Here is a 16,817-nt window from a genome sequence, read left to right as displayed (position 1 = left end):
ATGTACATGTGTATATAGCAGCAATATGCAGAACTACTAAAGTCAGTTAGAAACATTCAGTAACTTGAGAGACTAAGGCTGAGCATCTAAATCTACCAATGATAAACAGATAAAGATTGTATTTTTGACTAACATAATTAAAAACCTACTTCCCAGAACCCTGAACAGAGAAGTTCAGCATCTATCTTAAGAAACTAAACTTTACAAGCTACACACGATACCAGCAGCTATTGTGCAATCTTGAGGCACATACATTTCAATACACTGCCTACAGACTGCACCTTAGTTCAAATGTTTCTGCCTATTACTGATGAGTATCAACTCATTTATTGAGAGAATTAACAAAAAAGCAAACAACCAAAACAACCCCCTCCTACCTTCCGCACTTACTTTTTCTTTTTGGAGGAAGCCATTTCCACGCTAAGAATGACAAACACTCTTGCCACAGAACGCAGGAATCTCATTGTAACAGCAATCGCTTCTTCTCTACGTCCTGGCGTATACTTGTTTTGTAATTCTTTTACCAGAGTACCCAGTAAAGTATCTAAAAGCTACACAAACAGATTATTACAACCCAATAATAGCGTGTAATTTAGAAGCATGAAACAAGACAGATTAAGATTCAGGAACAGACCACAGTCGTAACAGTGTAACTTCACAAAAAACATGATTTGAAGTTATTCTCATATTAGTCTCACAGTGCATCACCCAAAATACACTAGATATCCCATTATATCACAAGGAATTTATAAGAAAGATGGAAAAAGACTTTTTACCAGGGCCTGTGACAGGATGACGCGCAACAGTTTTAAGCTGAAAGAAGGTATATTTAGATAGGATATAGCAAAGAAATTTTTCACAATGAAAGTGGTAAGACACTGGAACAGGTTGCCCAAAGATGTTGCAGATTCTCCATCCCTGGAAATGTTCAAAGTTGGACAGGTCTTTGAGCAACGTTATCTAGCAAGAGATGTCTCTGCACAGCAGGGGGATAGACCAGATGATCTTCAAGGTTCCCTGCCAAGCCATACCATTCTATGACTATTCAGAAGTCTACGTAAAACATGGCTAAGTGTGCTTACCAAAATGTCTGCTGTACACTTGACAATAAGGCAATGCGTAAAACAGTCCAAGCGAATAGTTCCACTTTGCTGATTAAGGTAAACTTGTTCTTCAGGCAAGAGATGGCCTATCCTACTGCTTGCACTAAGACTTAGGAAAAAAAGAAATTAAATTTTATGTAAGTCAGCAGGTCTCAAACATCAGATCAAACTTTACATTGACGACTATTTGTAAATACACACGGGTCTTTATTTTCCTGGGAGCCAAACATGATCATAGACTTCAGTGCATTCCAGTCTTGCAAAACACGTTCCAAAGCAAGCTGAGCAAATCGAGGAGGTTCTAAATCGTGATCAGGCATATCAGAATCTATAGAGATAAAAAAGCAATATGAGGAAGAGGTATTGAAATTTTGCCATTTATTATAAATACCATTTATTTCAGTGAAAGGGCTCTTACCTTCAGGATTTGCAGTTTTACGATTACGATCTTCCCTAATTCTAGGTGGTCTGTATTGGCAGTGTTCCACAGTTTGCCTGGCAACTGTCTGTACTAAAAATAGTAGGAGATGTTCTCCCCTGTAATGAAAAATTGATTAGCGGAGATATCATACACCATGTATTTTAAGCAATAAAGATTATTCTGCTCTAGTCACTGCATGTATGAACTTACCTGCTATTTGGCATAGTAACAAGATTTGTGGTGGTAAGCAGGCGGTAAAGGAGATCAAGGCGAGCAGATTTCTGTCCTGCAATTAGTGTTTTACACTTGCACTTCTCCCAGCAATCACAGTAAGCTGTGGGGGATGTTCGTTTCAGCCTGTAAGAAAGAGAAAAGGTGAGCTGCAAACACTGTTCATTAACATACCAAGTACTTTCCACAGGCTGTAGGTGGTATTGTAGACATCACAATTCCTGCTAGAGTTTTTGTTTATTAGCAAGATATGAAGATGTAGCTTAAAAGAGAAATGCATTTTTTAATGCCACTACACTTGGCATTTGCTGTTCTTGTTTCCTACACTCACTTTATGAGGTCTGTTTCACTGTAGAGCTTTTCATAGTGCCTTAAAGCTCATCCAAGAACGTGTATTCTTCCCCCAAAATATCCTCCAGCCAAAGTTAAGTTGAAGTTCCTTTCTACATGCAGTAAAACCTCAATAATTGTCAGAATGCTGAGAATATAATTGTATTTGTTAGCTTACTATAGCAAGGATATTAATGTGGTAACATTTACACGCTGTAACAGTGGTACAGAACATCTGCAGCTTCAAAGCTTTGGCCAGGTTGATCAGAGACATCTTGACTGTTCATTTGACTGCTAGCTCACTTCTCCCTTTATTACAGTTGATCTTGGAGATGAATATACTACACTTCTTTATGAAAGTTTACAAGAACGATCCGTCCTTGGGAATCACAGGCTTCAGAAAATTTTTGGAGGTGCCCAAAATGAAGAATATTATTCTCAGATTATTAAGCACTTAAAGCTGTTAGACTTATTCAGTTACTCTGAATTCTATAAAGTGAAAATTATGAGATGGCTTCATGTTATTAATTCAGACCCATAAAGTAAATCCTACAGAGCAGAAGAAAAGGAAAACATATTTAAAATATTTTACTGATCTTCTGTTCTCTAATATCTGAAGATTTAAATCAAGGGAAAAAACAACCAAAAACAATCAAGGGAAAAAAAACAACCAAAACCAATCACCAGTAAAGAAAAAAGCCACAAGACTGATTTAATTGTAAGAAACAGAACACAATACTTACTTGCAGTCATGTCCTTTGTGACAGACCCTTGCACATTCTGTGCAGCAACAAAGAGATTCTAACAGGCCACATGTTCGGCATTCAAATATATCCTAAAAAAATTAAAAGTATTATGCAGAGTTTTTCCTTGATGCACTTTCTATCCGAGAACATTTCGTGTTAAAATAAAATTGCACTTGTTAAACCTGATGCCTTCACTTAGAAGTCAGTCGATTCTAGAAAGTGAAACTGTTGCTAATTTTAATATTCACTGTTTTCAAAGAGCTATTTCCATCAAAAAATTTGCCAAAGTTAGTGAGGTGAAAACCACACCCATTAACAGCAATATTCTGACCAACACTGCCTGCCTTGAGAGTAAGAAGCAGTGACAATATTAGACGAGTTACAAAAATTAAAACTACTTCAATGACTCAAAAATAAGATCACTAGACTAACATAATACATGGTTGAAAAATATTACTTAAAAAGGAAAAAAGCCTTACTTGGTTAATATGTTCTGCACCAGTCCAGGTAAAACTGCATGTATCATTACAGCATAAAACATACAAGGGAGAGTCATCTGGATTTGTACCAGAAGGACAAACCATTCCCATGAACACATCGTCTTCTTTTTCACTTGAAGTTGCTTCAGCTAAAAGAAGAAAAGAATGGCAGTGTTTAAAAATAAAAAAACACCACAGAAACAACCAACAAAATCCATACTTGACAGAAGAATCACAGAGTATGTTTCAATGAAGTCTCCTTCACTTTTTTTTTTTGAAAACCTTGTATGTCACATCACAGGTAATTGTTACAGAAGCTGCTGCCAGCTCCTGACTGAAAAATAACCTTGAACAATCTTCCTCCAGTTTTAAATTCACTTGCATTCTAATTAATTCAATGAATCACCATTTTGAAGGATTGAAAAAATAATTTGAGCAATATTCTTATGAGGAATACACTCAGTCCTACAGATTTTGTCACACAACCATTCTAATCTGCTTAAGTTTCTCCTTAAGTTCAGCTTCTCGTATGATCAATTAAATACTTAAATAAACACCAATGTTGAAAGAGTCACAAAGTATGTTTGCATAAAAGTCACTTTAGTAACATCTAGTTTGGCCTACTGATCTTTTTTCCCCCCAGTTCAAAGACACAAATTCACTGTGATACCTGTGTACCACTGGGAAGTGGAACTTTAACTCAATAATGATTGTAAAGCACAAAAGCAGTAATATTCATATAAATCTATCATAATACATACACTACAAATAAGGGTGACACTCCATAACAGATTTCCAAAACATGCAACAGTATACTTTACTGTTTTGTAAAGACATGTTTATCACCAACACCTGTTGCTCAAACCCATGTACTACTGCATACAAAGAAGTACTGTAATGAATCTGAACATATGCTAATGCCAAATTTTAGAAATGAACAACACACTACTAATTAGTGAAACTGATGTACCTTTAGCAATTTTTTGTGCAGTTTCTAGAATTGTAATTGCAGCAGGATATGCCCGGCCACTAACTGCTGACATAAATGGTGTCATGCCTCTTGCATCCCTAGTGGGGAAGAAAAAGAAAAGTCAAAACACTGACCTTTTATGTTTATTTTTTTTCCCAACAGGAAAGGTAGGAAGCATACAAAAACTTAACACTGCTAACCATGTGCAAATAGAAATACCAGGGAGTGATTAAGCACTTTTACTCATTTTACTTCTGTACATGATACAAAAGCCGCCAACTTTCTAACATTCTCCATTTTAGCTGATGTGACTCTAAATTAAACTTTTCAAAAAGGTCTCTATACAATAAACTGTGTTATGTAATATTAAAAATAATGAAAATTCATTTGAAAACTCTTACTTGGCTGACAGCAATTCTCGAAGATAAGGTTGTAAAACAACACTATCACACAGCAATTTCAGTATGAAATGAGCATTTGCCTTCCGATCTTTTGATTCCACTACAGATGGTTCAGTAGAAGGACCTATAATGAGAAAATGAAAATGCAGAGAAACTATCTTCCCTCAAAAAAATGACTACCTATTAAAAACAATTCAATGTTTCACTTCAGTGATTCATCAGTCGGCAGTTTGTTAGCTGCAGCAACATTTCATTGAAATACTGTAAATTTCAGCTCCAAATTACGTTTTGAAATACAGACAGTAAGCCCAATTTCATACTGATCACCAAATTTTTGTGTTTCTCATTCTTCAGGTAAAAATAATTTTTACGTAAAATTTCAGGTACTCTGTGCACTCGTGAAATCCTGCTTCAATCCAATCTTCATTTGGTTAGAAGTGTTTGCATATGTAGAAAGTCTGTGCAAGCAAAGATGTCTTTTCAGATCGTTTTGCTTCTAAAGCATAATCAGATAAGCAGCAGGTCCTCACCTGGTATCGTGGAGGTGCTCGGTCCTTGGCCGGTGCCAGTCGCTGCTGTGGTAAGAGATCCCACAGCGGGGGCCAGGATAAAATCAATGTCACCATCTTTCAGTAAACAGAACAGCAGGATGTATATCAATATATAAAGACATCCCTAACAACATGCTCTTTCTGCAGTGTCTAACACGCTGCAAGCTTTCTCTATTTAACGGGTACTCTTTCCTACAAACGGCCACATTCCCAGACTAGCATCGATGGAGCCAACATTATGAAGCACACTTCACAGAAGTTTGACACCAGCATAAGAAAGACACATACGGGATTAAAAAGAGAGCTTTTAAGCCTTCAGTAAACTCTTAAAGCATGCCTTGCTATCTCAAGGACATTAAATGTTTCAGTCTCACAGTCAAGTCTAAGCAATTTACCTTAAAAGTCATTGGTTCCTTCATTAAATCTCTTATTTTACAGTCTAATTTGATGCAACAGTAGACTTACCCGGATCCATTGCAGGAGGATCGGGAACCCAGCTGGGAGGAGCTATTGGTGGAGAAACTGGGTCCTGGTGATCACTTGATGAAGCACCAGCTTCATGTCTGCCCAGTCCAGCAGCTCTCAAGGATCTTCTCATCATCTCCCTTAATCTCAAACTGAATAAAAAAATAAAATAAAAAGGTAAAAATACAAACTCATTTTCATTTATAATTAGAACATCTTAAAGCTGACTTTCAAACTGAAAAACAAAACCAAACTTCTTATTTACATTTTTCTTCATCATTGTGTAGAACAAGCAAAGAGGTATTTTTCATTCCTGTATTCCATTTTGTTATAACAGGATATACCAGCCATGGAAGAAGAGGCAGTCATCGACTAATCGAGATGGGTTTGAGCCCAGAACACATTCACTTTTTCTTCCTCAGCACTGCCTGCTGCAGGGTAGAGCAGGTGACAGGCATTATCACCACTATTTGAAATTCCTTTTACCCCAAGTTTGTTGCCAGGACCCTGGCGTTTGCTCCTGTTGATGCTTTTTAAATCTAACTTCAAAAAAAAGTTCATGAAGTAATTAAAAAAAGGGCTTAAAATTATTTTTAAGGTAGCATTTAAAATTTTTCAACATCAAAGTACTGTTTTACTGATGATAGTCAAACACTTTTAAGAAATTCCATATCATCTTACAAGAGGAAAAAGTGATGGGAATAATGTATAGCCAAAGAACTTAGTGTGATACGAAGAGGTACTTTTTTTTTTTTTAATGCACATCCTTTTAAACAGCCAAGCCTTCTGCAGAACACGGGAGGGAAGCTTCAGTCCTCACCCCCCATATCAAAATTATCACAACGATAAAGACTGCAGCTTGGGAAGGATAAAGACATTATTTTACATCAAATGCTCTGACTACAGCACTAAGTTAAAAAAAAAAAAAAAAGAACTATGCCCTCATCTGGAGTGCTCTGAACTGACTAGAACTCAATACAGATACCTTTTGGTTCTCTTGACATGATCACCACTCAGTTACCATGATGGAAAGAGGAAGAACTTTGGTGAAATCAGGCATACTAGGAAATTCTATTTTTCTTTTTATCTGCCTAAGTGACCACCTTCCTCAGAAATTCTCATAAGAGAAAGAACTTGGGCACAACTACAGTACTTCCCTTCCAAGATATTTAATTCACCTTTATGAAAAACACTAGAGCTTATCCTTTTCTCCCAAAGAGAAATATTTCCACTTTACTACTGAGGAGTTAATGCCGCAACCCCAGAAAAGAGAATCAGTTTAGAAACATCCCACCATCAGCTGAGACTGTTGGGGTGTACAGGACTAGAGCTCCGTCTTTTTCTCCTTGAAGAAGTGAAATCTGACTTCACACTAGCAATAGAAACTATTCTTAAACTAGACTGAAAGAAAGAATAAAAAGAGATTGGTAATTAATACCAAAATTAACATACAGAAAACAAGAAAACATTACCTTCTGCTGCTTGATGATCCTGCCCGACTTCCTGGGCCATTACTTGACACAACTGAGATTGCATTTGCAATAGCTTCCACAGCAGAGAGCCTTTCAGCAAATGTATTCCTTTCAGAGCGCTCTGCTTCTGAAAAAAAATAAATCAGACAAACGTTAGTGTAAAAATTTTACTTGGGAAAATTATAAGGAAGGAGTATAAGGCATGAAATGCCACTAATCGTAAAATATTCCCTGCATTTGTTTATTTAAGATTTAGAGGGCAACAATAGTCTCAAGTAGGATTTTTCATTATTCTTTTATTTTGGACAAGTATTAACTATAATTTTGACTGGGTTTGGTTTCTAAAAGGGAAGAAAGCAAAGGAAGGAAACTTAAGGCACGCATGTTCCAGAACAAGCTTTCAGTGTCATGAAGAGACAAGGATCTACCACAAAGCTGACTCTAGACATTTGCTAAGTAAAGGCTTCAAAAGTAATGACAAAAAAAAAAACAGAACAAAAAAAACACCACACACTTCACAATTAACAGCTGTGAACAACAATGCAGAGTTGTGGGTCTGTAAGATACACACTCTACTTATGAGCATGCTTAGGAAAACTGTGGTAAGAGTATAATACGGTAGCACAATCAGTTTCAGTTATAAATAAGCATTGCTTCTCACATCTAAAAGCCTAGGTACCACAACACATAAAAGTCCTAGTCATAAGCAGGACTGAGCTGTGCCAAGTGCTGTACAGAACATAAAAAATTGCCTAGTTGTACAGAGCACAACTTGAAGCAGCCACTTGAACCAAAGGCCTAATTTAGATTTATCTGCAAAATAAATACAGAGCAGTAGAAGTCAACCGTGCAAGGCTTGCATACAATAACACCCACTGCTTCTTTAGGCTACTGGCAGAAATAACAGCCACTGCACAGCAAGTTACGAATCACTCTAGCAATAGATACCGAAAGAATTGAAAGAAGCTACATTCAGCATGACACAGGCCAGGAGATGAGCTATTTTCATTTCAGACTGAACAACAGTTTTTGTCAAAAAAAATAGAAGGAAAAGTTTCATTTCTAAGTGTTTTTTTTTTCTCTTCAAAGTGAATATGATCATTCTTTCAGGACACGTTTCAAAGTTGCTACAGCTACTGCTCACTTCCCAATTAAAGTTTGCAAACTGACACTCGCCATCCTCTACACTTCTGTTCTCTGCTGACACTATTAAGACCTGGATAATCCCAATTCTTTTTCACAAGACCATTACCTACTAATACTCTACATTTTGAATTGATAGAATAAGGTAATTTGAGAGTGTTTGTCAGCTTTTATAGTACCTTTATTCTTCAGATCTGCTACTTCAGGTAGTGATGAGTAGCAAAAGATTTGGGGTTTGCTTGTTTTCAAGTACATGCAGGTTTCTTACAGGTAGGAGTCATTAACTATCCACAGCAGACAACTATCGAGTGCTTGACACACTCCTACACTTGTGCCCCCAGTTCTATACTCGCTGACCTGTAGTTGTAAGTGAACTGCCATTTGTGCCGTGCTCCTTTCCAAGATGCACTAGTTCTGGAAACCACTTCTTACTTCATGACGCATCACGCAGTACTTCTGGCCTCCTCACACAGCAGCTCTCAAGAGTGATCCCTCATGCAATGCAAATTCTCTTCAAGAGAGAGATTTCACCTATCCTGCAGTTTTCCTGTCCTGCAGTAAACTAACTGAATTTTACCTGTTCCACTTAAAGCTAGCATTCATTTTTGGAAATCCATCAATTGTAAATGCCCTGGCTCTACAGGTAATTAGCTGCTTTGGTGCTCTATGAAATCTGCCGTAGTTTTCTAGGAAAAAACACCTCAGTTTATAGGTTTTCATTACAGTAATCTGAAGTTCAGTATCATAAATCTTTAACAATTCCACCTTCTTCGGACGTAAGATTCCTTCTGCTAGCTCGACTGAGGTGATATCAAAAAACAGTAACAGAGCAGCCTTTCAGGTCCAGGTCCACTCTTTCTGCAATTCCTTCATCTTACGCTGCAGAAACTACGGGGAAACTAGGCACAGGATCTGAGAACACAAAGAGCTCATCCCTGCCTTTTCTATTCCCCTTCTGGCAGTTAATGAGGAAGATCTCAGGCGGGCACTAGCTGGGAAGGGGCAGCATTTTCTGCAACTTAAGGAACACCACACCTAGAGCCTGGAATTGAAGCCTTTACTCCTAAATCAATCTTCTTTACAGTTTAACAAATGGCTGTATAACTTACAGACTACATTAGTCAGCACTGCCCTCCAGATAATACACAGAAAATAGGCTTGTCCTAGTACCAAACTCTAGCAGGTACAGTGGAAGGTGAATGGGATTTGAATATGAAGACATGAATCCCTTTTTTAAAACAACATTTGTGAAGAGAAAGAGAGAGGCAGAGGGGTGTTAAAGTCCATCAGGTTCACACTTTTCAGATTTCAGAAAGTTAAATTACATCCAAATGAAGTTACTGAAAGAATGTCAAGGTTGCAAAGACAAGCACTCAAATTATGAAAAGTCAGATTAAGTTTGCCCATGCATCCTTATTTCAGCTTCCTTGTGTGCTTGTAGTAAAAGTCTTCAGTTACACAGGTAGTTTTTTGGTGGTGGTGGGGTTTGTTTTGTTTGTTTTGTTTTTCCTCAACAAGACCCCTGCCTCAATCAGTGCACAGGATGGACGACACACCATAGATGAAGGGTTGTACAATGAGCAAGCTGTTTGTGCCTTGTTTGCTGCTAAACTGGAAAGGTGCAAGCAGTAAGGCAGTAACAGCTTGGAAAGGAGAAGGGAAAGGTCTGTTTTGTGTTTAACGCCACTGGACATCGCTATGAAGAACTGGATCCTATTTCAGTCACATCTACCAACACAGAGAACTTTGTTAAACAAGTTTTTATAGATGATAGTGATACATTTTACTCATTTTTAGACACAGAAAAGGTGCCTGATTCACAGAGATAAATAACACCCACAGAACAACTAAGATTACTATTAAATCCAGCTCTGGAATAAAGTGTTATGAAATAACACCTAGTCAAAAAAATGGGGTTAGGCCCTAGACTTCTCAAACAGAACCCTCAAAAATATGTCAATATCTTTGAACGCAGAAAAACTTCAAGCTGTACCACCTTCAAGAGATGAGAAATCTGTACCATTAGCTTCATTTTATAAATAGGGATGTGAAGAACAAATAAGGTTTATAAATGACTAAAATTCAATGACAGCACCATACAAAAATCTCACAAGGAAGTTCATTCATTATTCAGTGCAGGGTTTGTATGGTGTGCAGAAGTAAGGAATGGGGCCACACACTGAATGATGAGTATAAAAAGAAATATTGAATAGCTACCCATTCGGTGAGCACCGTCCATCTTGTGCACTGAATGAGGTAGTCCTGTGGAAAAAATAGCATGACGGTGTAATTAAAGACCATTTCACAATGCATACCCACGTACAGCACCTGGGTAAACTTAATTCTGGATCTCCTAATTTTTTGAGTGCTTGACTTAGCAACCTTGTTGTTCTGTTAACATACTTTTTACATAATAATATTTAATAGACATTTTTATATGGTGTCAGTGACTAACATTAACAAAGTCTTTTTTACATTTCTTAATACATGTCAACTGCAAGTAAAATTGGAGTCATTAACGTACACTACAACACTTGAAAAATATAAAGTATTGTTTCTCATTATGTTTACTAGTGATATAATGGGGATACTAGTAACATAAAAGGAAAAAATACTTGTCTTCATTTAAAATGAATATGGGGATGCAAAAAGTTTGTCTTTTGCAATCAATAAAAACACTTCAGTACTCCCAACTACTGAATACTTATAAACCTTTATGAGGGTAATAAAAGTGTTGCCTCAGCACCTTTGACAGGTTAGGACACATTTTAGGTGCAAAATTTTAAGACACTCATATCTGAAGAATGCAGGCTTTGTTTCAAGTACTCTGGAAAATGCATAAAAGTTTACTGTGCAATTATTTTCATGACACTGCTGAGCTCACCCTCTTCCTCTTTTGTTTCTTTGTTGCTGGTTGGAAAGCATACTGACACACAAGCGTGCAGAATATTGCGGTTTCCATCACATCTATGGCCAAGGAACGTCTGCAGCACTTGTGGATTCTGATCCAAGACAACTGCTTGTTCAAGATTCATCAGGTATTGTCGGCAAGCCTCATAGTCACATCGAAGAATGTGCTGCATTAGAGTTTGTTTCTGCACTCAAAAGAAAGTAAGTTAAGTTAAGAAGTAAGTTAAATGAAAGTACAAAAACCGTAGACATACAGGTTTGGTAGGTGCTTCCAGGTTTCCATGTTTGAAATTAATAGAATGGTCTAAACCTAGGACATTCTCTGGAAGTCAGTGCAGGAACTGATGAGAATATGTATCATCTCAATTACAGCACTATTAAAAACTCCAAACAGCATGCATTCAGGCACAAGAGTTAAAAGAAAAGACAGGCTTAAGCAGCAGAAGCTATCAAACTCCCAGAAGTATGCCTTTGGTTTCATAGCTGGGTTCTTAAGATAAATTACTTTAATTTCATCCAACTTGGCAAAAGTGGTATGATTCAAAAAATAAGGGGTTTGCATTAACTAGCTCTTATATATTTTGTCTTAAAGAAGTGATAAACATGCGGAGAAGCGAATGACAAGAAGCTGCTGAAGGTCTGGGAGGCTCACTCCATATATAACTTGCTTTTCCGCAGTGGTTAAGTACTCCACTGTGAAATCAATCTAACAGGTACACAATACCTCCTGGTGGCAGCACAGCACACAGCAGATCCAACTAAAAATCACCAAATCAACGATTGGTTTATACAAGCATGACAGATAAATTCACAGCAAAACTACTCATACAGCACCACAGATGAGTACAGGACTCTGCATGCAATTCAAGTGAAAAAATCTTTGATTCTCATAGTTTCATAGTTTATGGTCCGAATATGAAGTACAAATATGTGAAAAGTGTACTGCATTCACAAGAAAAGTCATTGGATCCCTCAGAAAAGCTTTGCACTCATAAAACAAAGTTTCACACTGACAGTACACACATGAAGACAAGAGCTTTAAAAGTTATGCCTAAGAATAGGGTTAAAACCCGATACAGAAGTCACACACCATCAATGGGTCTTTCACTTTACTATATCAATTTGGTTTTGCTTTGATGATTCTATGAGAATCTTCTGCTGAAATTAGTCTCCGTAGCAAAAAAATACAAGCTGTTATCTAAACGCAAAGCCCCTTCAAGCATAGTTTTATAAAAGCAAGAGAAAAAAACATATATAATAGAAACTATATTACCTCAACAGCCATAATAATAATGGCAGCTTTCTTTTTGATGGTTGAGTTAGCAGGAAGATTTGTTAGGGAATGAACACCCATTCCAAGACTACTGATAGGTGGAAGGTCAAGCCAGTCAGGATCTCGTATCCCACCCATGCAGTCTTTAGCCATTGGATAGATAGTACCATTTCCATCTCTAAGAATAATGGGAGATTCCTGCATTGGGGGAAAACATTTTAAAATTAAATCTCCACAACTTATAAGTATTTCCATTCTCAAAAGGTCCATTTCTGCTTTAACTGCCAACAGTGAGAGTTTCCCCCAAGTTCTCATTTACACTACTGTCTCCTACAATTACAAGTGGGTCAGTGTAAGACAGCAGATTCCCTTTCTCAAATGCCTGAAATGTGCTTGAGATAGCAAATACTATTAAAAAATCTTCATGACAAACATTCATAATGAAACATGTATTACTTACACTTTTAGATTACTTAAATACTCCAAAGAAAGATGAATATATTGAAATCCAACAAACAAATTCCATTTCTTTGCCAAAAACATATCCTTCAACTATCCCCAAAAAAGTATATTTTGTTTATGAAAGTCGCTGAAATGACTCGTATTTTTTTTCTAGGTCTTCCTCATGGATGCCTGCACAGTGTAATCAACTGTACAATCAGATAAAATAGGATATTTAAGAATGGATAATAAAGGGGAGTTGCACAAAGCCTTAATATATCCATTTTGTTATCAAACATTTTTGCCAACTCTTCCATTTGTTCTCAAGAGTGGATTTTCATCTGTCTCACTTCCAAAACATAGCTAGCTAGCCAGTTTACACTAACACAGGAACTATTCCATCAAGTTGCTTTTTCCCCTTTTTACTTGCGATTCAAGGTAGAATTTAAATGAGATTATTAATAGTGCTTCAGTGAGTTAGACTGCTATTCCACCCACCCCTCCAAAATATTAATGGTAGTACCATTCCATTTAAAGATGACAGAAGTCAAATACAGTGAGTTAAATGACTGAGATGCAAAGCCACAAACCTGTCCAGCTGTAAAAATAGCAACACTTCTCTCATTCTGACCCAGGAATGCAATGCTGCTAGTAGGGAAATTATTTTCCTGTTCAGCCTTTCCTGTAGCAAGGTCAAATATGCAGTAGCGAACCCAGTTCCCAGTTTTCAGAACAGCATGAACTCCTTCAAAGATATATGAATAAAATGTTAATGCCTTGGACTAATGGCTTGGACTAATCAGTAAAAATGCCAAACTTCTATGCTTTTAAGGACTTACTAAGATCAACACTGTTTATTTAACTATTTATGTTAGTTTGAAAGTCAGTTTTCCATGAGGAAGAGAGACAGGTAGTGAAGGATATAAAGGAGTATCTTTATGGGTTAAGTTCTACTCACCTTTTGAATCTACATTTACTGCTAGAATTTCTGTTTTTTCGGGAATACAGAGCTTTTTAGGTGTCCTCTGAAAACAGTCAGGAACTTTTGGAGTTCCACCAGTTTTTACAACCTAAAAACATTCATAAAGGTTTAAGATACAGTAAAGCACACAGTACTGGCATTTCAAAATACTTTTCTCAGTGTTTCACAAAGCCGTACCTGCAGTTCATCTATTCTGAGCAGCCTGCAATCTTGGAGAAGAGAAGAAGGATCGGGATCTGAATTAGAACTGCTTTGACAGTTTGCATTACTGGAAGTGCCTGGAAATTTCACAGCAACATAAGCACCATCCACTTTTAGCACCTACAAGAAGAAAACATTACAGTTTTAATAAAAGCTTTAGACAGACACTGTTGAAGCTAACTTGCTTCAAAATGAACCAGAGCTTTGTCAGGAAAAAAAGTTGACGATCAGTGATAAAATCCTACAGATCTTGGTCTTTAGCTTTGTTGTTTTGCTAAAGTTACTAACACTTAAAAATTTGCATTTCCTAATGACTCCATAGGCATCCTGAACCAGATCAGAAGTCACGCCACTTCAGCATACTACCTGCAACAGAAATCAACATAACTGGAGACACTCCTACTGCTATTTTCCAAGTATATCTTTCCACCTACTGGAAACAGCAGGACAGACTTAGGTTTAAAAGCATGGATAGATCCTTCTCTTACTAATTTGCCCTGTCTTTTTTTTTTTAAATAAACACTATTCTTGTGGCAATAAATTCCAAACATTACCTAACAACTGAACTAAAAAAAAATCTACACTGACTTTATTAAGTGCCTATTAGCTCTTGTAATACAGGAAACAAGGAATCGCTTTTTTTTGGGCCACATTTAAGAACTTTTAAAGTCTTTGTTGTGAAGTCTGAGTGCTCATTCCTCAAGATGACTGTGCATAGTGAAATATAAATGTTTTATAGATCTATTATCTATTCCTTATACTCAGTGAAAGTTGTCTACTCAGTTGGTTAAGACTAAAGGACATAGACAAGTCCATCCAGAAATACTTCATGTGTACGTGCCTTTCTCTGCCCCCCAAGGATATGAAGTTTTTCAGTCCTGCACTTGCAGTTATTTCTGGGATTGTAAGCCTCTCTAAGAAGTTGCTGCAATGCATTCTAATCAGAACCTTCCAAAGAAGTTTTCCTTGGTATAGAAACATCTTACGCTATCGCCAAACATCAAGGCCCTTTGAGTTTCCTAGTTGAGTCCATAATTTTCTCGAAAGGAAAACAAATCTAACAGGAAAGAGGACAAGGGGAAAGAAAACGTTTTAATTTTGATAAGTAGTAAGATTCCATTATGCTCTCAGTCTTGATTAAACTAGATACAAGCAAACAGTCTTGATTAGGTCCCAATTTCTCAATACTTCCTACGCAGAAAGTGCCTACAAAGAAACAAAGACCTAGCTGTCAGAAACTTTCTACCTCATAGGGGACCTATGATAAAAAGCATCTTCAATGCTTTCAAGATATTTTAGCCAATAAAAACCCACACATTTCTTTGTTTTCTCCCAGTTTCTCTAGTTACGTGTAAGCCTAGCAAGGGCAGTAGAGAAAAGGATCCACTGACAAATATGAAAGTATTAGCAGATTTCTGCAATAAAGAGCATTGCAAATAGCCAGAGCACTTAATACCCATATACTGTAATTTTACTTTAGAAGCAGAATTCCTACGTCTAACAGCAGAGCACCAATGAAGACTTTAAGAATACTAACAGAAACTTTGAGAATTCAGACCTTGTCAAAAGATTTGTGAACATTCGCTCTGACCTAGAACATACGAAGACAGATTTGTACTGAGACTTGCAAGACAAAGATCAGAGAATCACAGAATATCTCAAGTTGGAAGGCACCCACAAGGATCATCGAGTCCCAACTCCTGGCTCCACACAGGACCACCCCAAAAACAAACAATGGTTCGACCACAACTTCTAGTCTGACGTGTAGATTTGTTTTGATATGACTGAGTGCTGCTACAAAAAGCTTTGTAAACCGAGACCATCCATAGCAATATAGCAAGGATGTGACTTTCTAAAAAGTCATTCAGCAACCAAAATGCTGTGATGAAGGTATATTTGGGACTCTAAAAGGGCAGCACTTCTTACCCCAGGAAGTTTTAAGAGGCTCCAAACCCATTTAACTACATTTTTATAGTCTTTAACTTCAGTATGTATTCAGGAATCATTTGTGTGTTCTTGTTCAGAAGTCAAGTTACCTTTCTGTTGAATTCAACTCACAAGTTGAATTGCTAACTTTACTGTTTCATAATGAACAACAGTAGCTATTCTGGAAGCCTGCAGGACAACACTGCAAAGAGTATCCCTTCTGCAGTCTCAGGTGCCTCCAGTCTTTTTCATACAATTGCACAACTGATACAAATTACATGCAGAACACATAACAGGGTATGTACCGTGCTCTGTCCTCAGCCTAGACACCACTAGGCAAAATTGTTTGTGATTTTGTCTGCTGGATTCTATCTAACCTTCAAAGATTAGGTGCTACAAAACTGTAACAGTAGAAAAGTGAATGATTATATCCATCACTGGAAGAAAAAAAATCACCTTTGTCATAAACAACTGTTATAGAGTAGACAGAACCAATAATTATATTGAGAAGAAAACCCATTTACTGGTTTTAGCATTTCAGTGAAAATATGAAAATATTAAAATTCAAACTCCTCTGTTATTTATTACAGTACTTCCCCTTGATGCAGATCACAAATACAGACACCCTACAGCTGTTTACAGAATTAAACAGCTTTCCCAAAGCTGGTATAACAGGCAAACAATGGGTTCAAATGACTTCAACTACATCTAAAAACCTCATTTACAAAAATAGAACAGTTTTTATGGATTAAGTTGCTCCATACTCCCCTTT

General features: G+C 37.0%; 1 protein-coding gene across 11 annotated transcripts in view; it reads right to left on the bottom strand.

The window, feature by feature from the left end:
- The window catches only part of UBR5 (ubiquitin protein ligase E3 component n-recognin 5), an 83,895-nt gene that overhangs the window by 21,180 nt on the left and 45,898 nt on the right, over positions 1–16,817 (bottom strand). For 6 of the 11 annotated variants that reach the window (XM_083824765.1, XM_083824766.1, XM_083824763.1 and 3 more), the window contains 18 exons: positions 14,096–14,239; positions 13,895–14,006; positions 13,527–13,681; positions 12,496–12,693; positions 11,197–11,407; positions 10,530–10,574; positions 7,170–7,296; positions 5,698–5,849; positions 5,212–5,307; positions 4,682–4,805; positions 4,281–4,378; positions 3,311–3,459; positions 2,829–2,920; positions 1,735–1,881; positions 1,522–1,640; positions 1,305–1,431; positions 1,083–1,212; positions 391–551 (listed from right to left, as the gene is read on the bottom strand). In XM_083824765.1, coding sequence (XP_083680891.1) covers positions 391–551; positions 1,083–1,212; positions 1,305–1,431; positions 1,522–1,640; positions 1,735–1,881; positions 2,829–2,920; positions 3,311–3,459; positions 4,281–4,378; positions 4,682–4,805; positions 5,212–5,307; positions 5,698–5,849; positions 7,170–7,296; positions 10,530–10,574; positions 11,197–11,407; positions 12,496–12,693; positions 13,527–13,681; positions 13,895–14,006; positions 14,096–14,239 — 2,387 coding nt within the window. The remainder of the gene's footprint in view (positions 1–390; positions 552–1,082; positions 1,213–1,304; positions 1,432–1,521; positions 1,641–1,734; positions 1,882–2,828; positions 2,921–3,310; positions 3,460–4,280; positions 4,379–4,681; positions 4,806–5,211; positions 5,308–5,697; positions 5,850–7,169; positions 7,297–10,529; positions 10,575–11,196; positions 11,408–12,495; positions 12,694–13,526; positions 13,682–13,894; positions 14,007–14,095; positions 14,240–16,817) is intronic. The other 5 variants (XM_083824773.1, XM_083824768.1, XM_083824770.1 and 2 more) reach the window with 2 other exon arrangements.

Source organism: Anser anser (assembly GCF_964211835.1).
Source record: "Anser anser genome assembly, chromosome: 2".
Classification (NCBI taxonomy): Eukaryota; Metazoa; Chordata; class Aves; order Anseriformes; family Anatidae; genus Anser; species Anser anser.
Note: the sequence above shows the minus strand (reverse complement) of the source record. Positions and strands in the feature narration are given on the sequence as shown.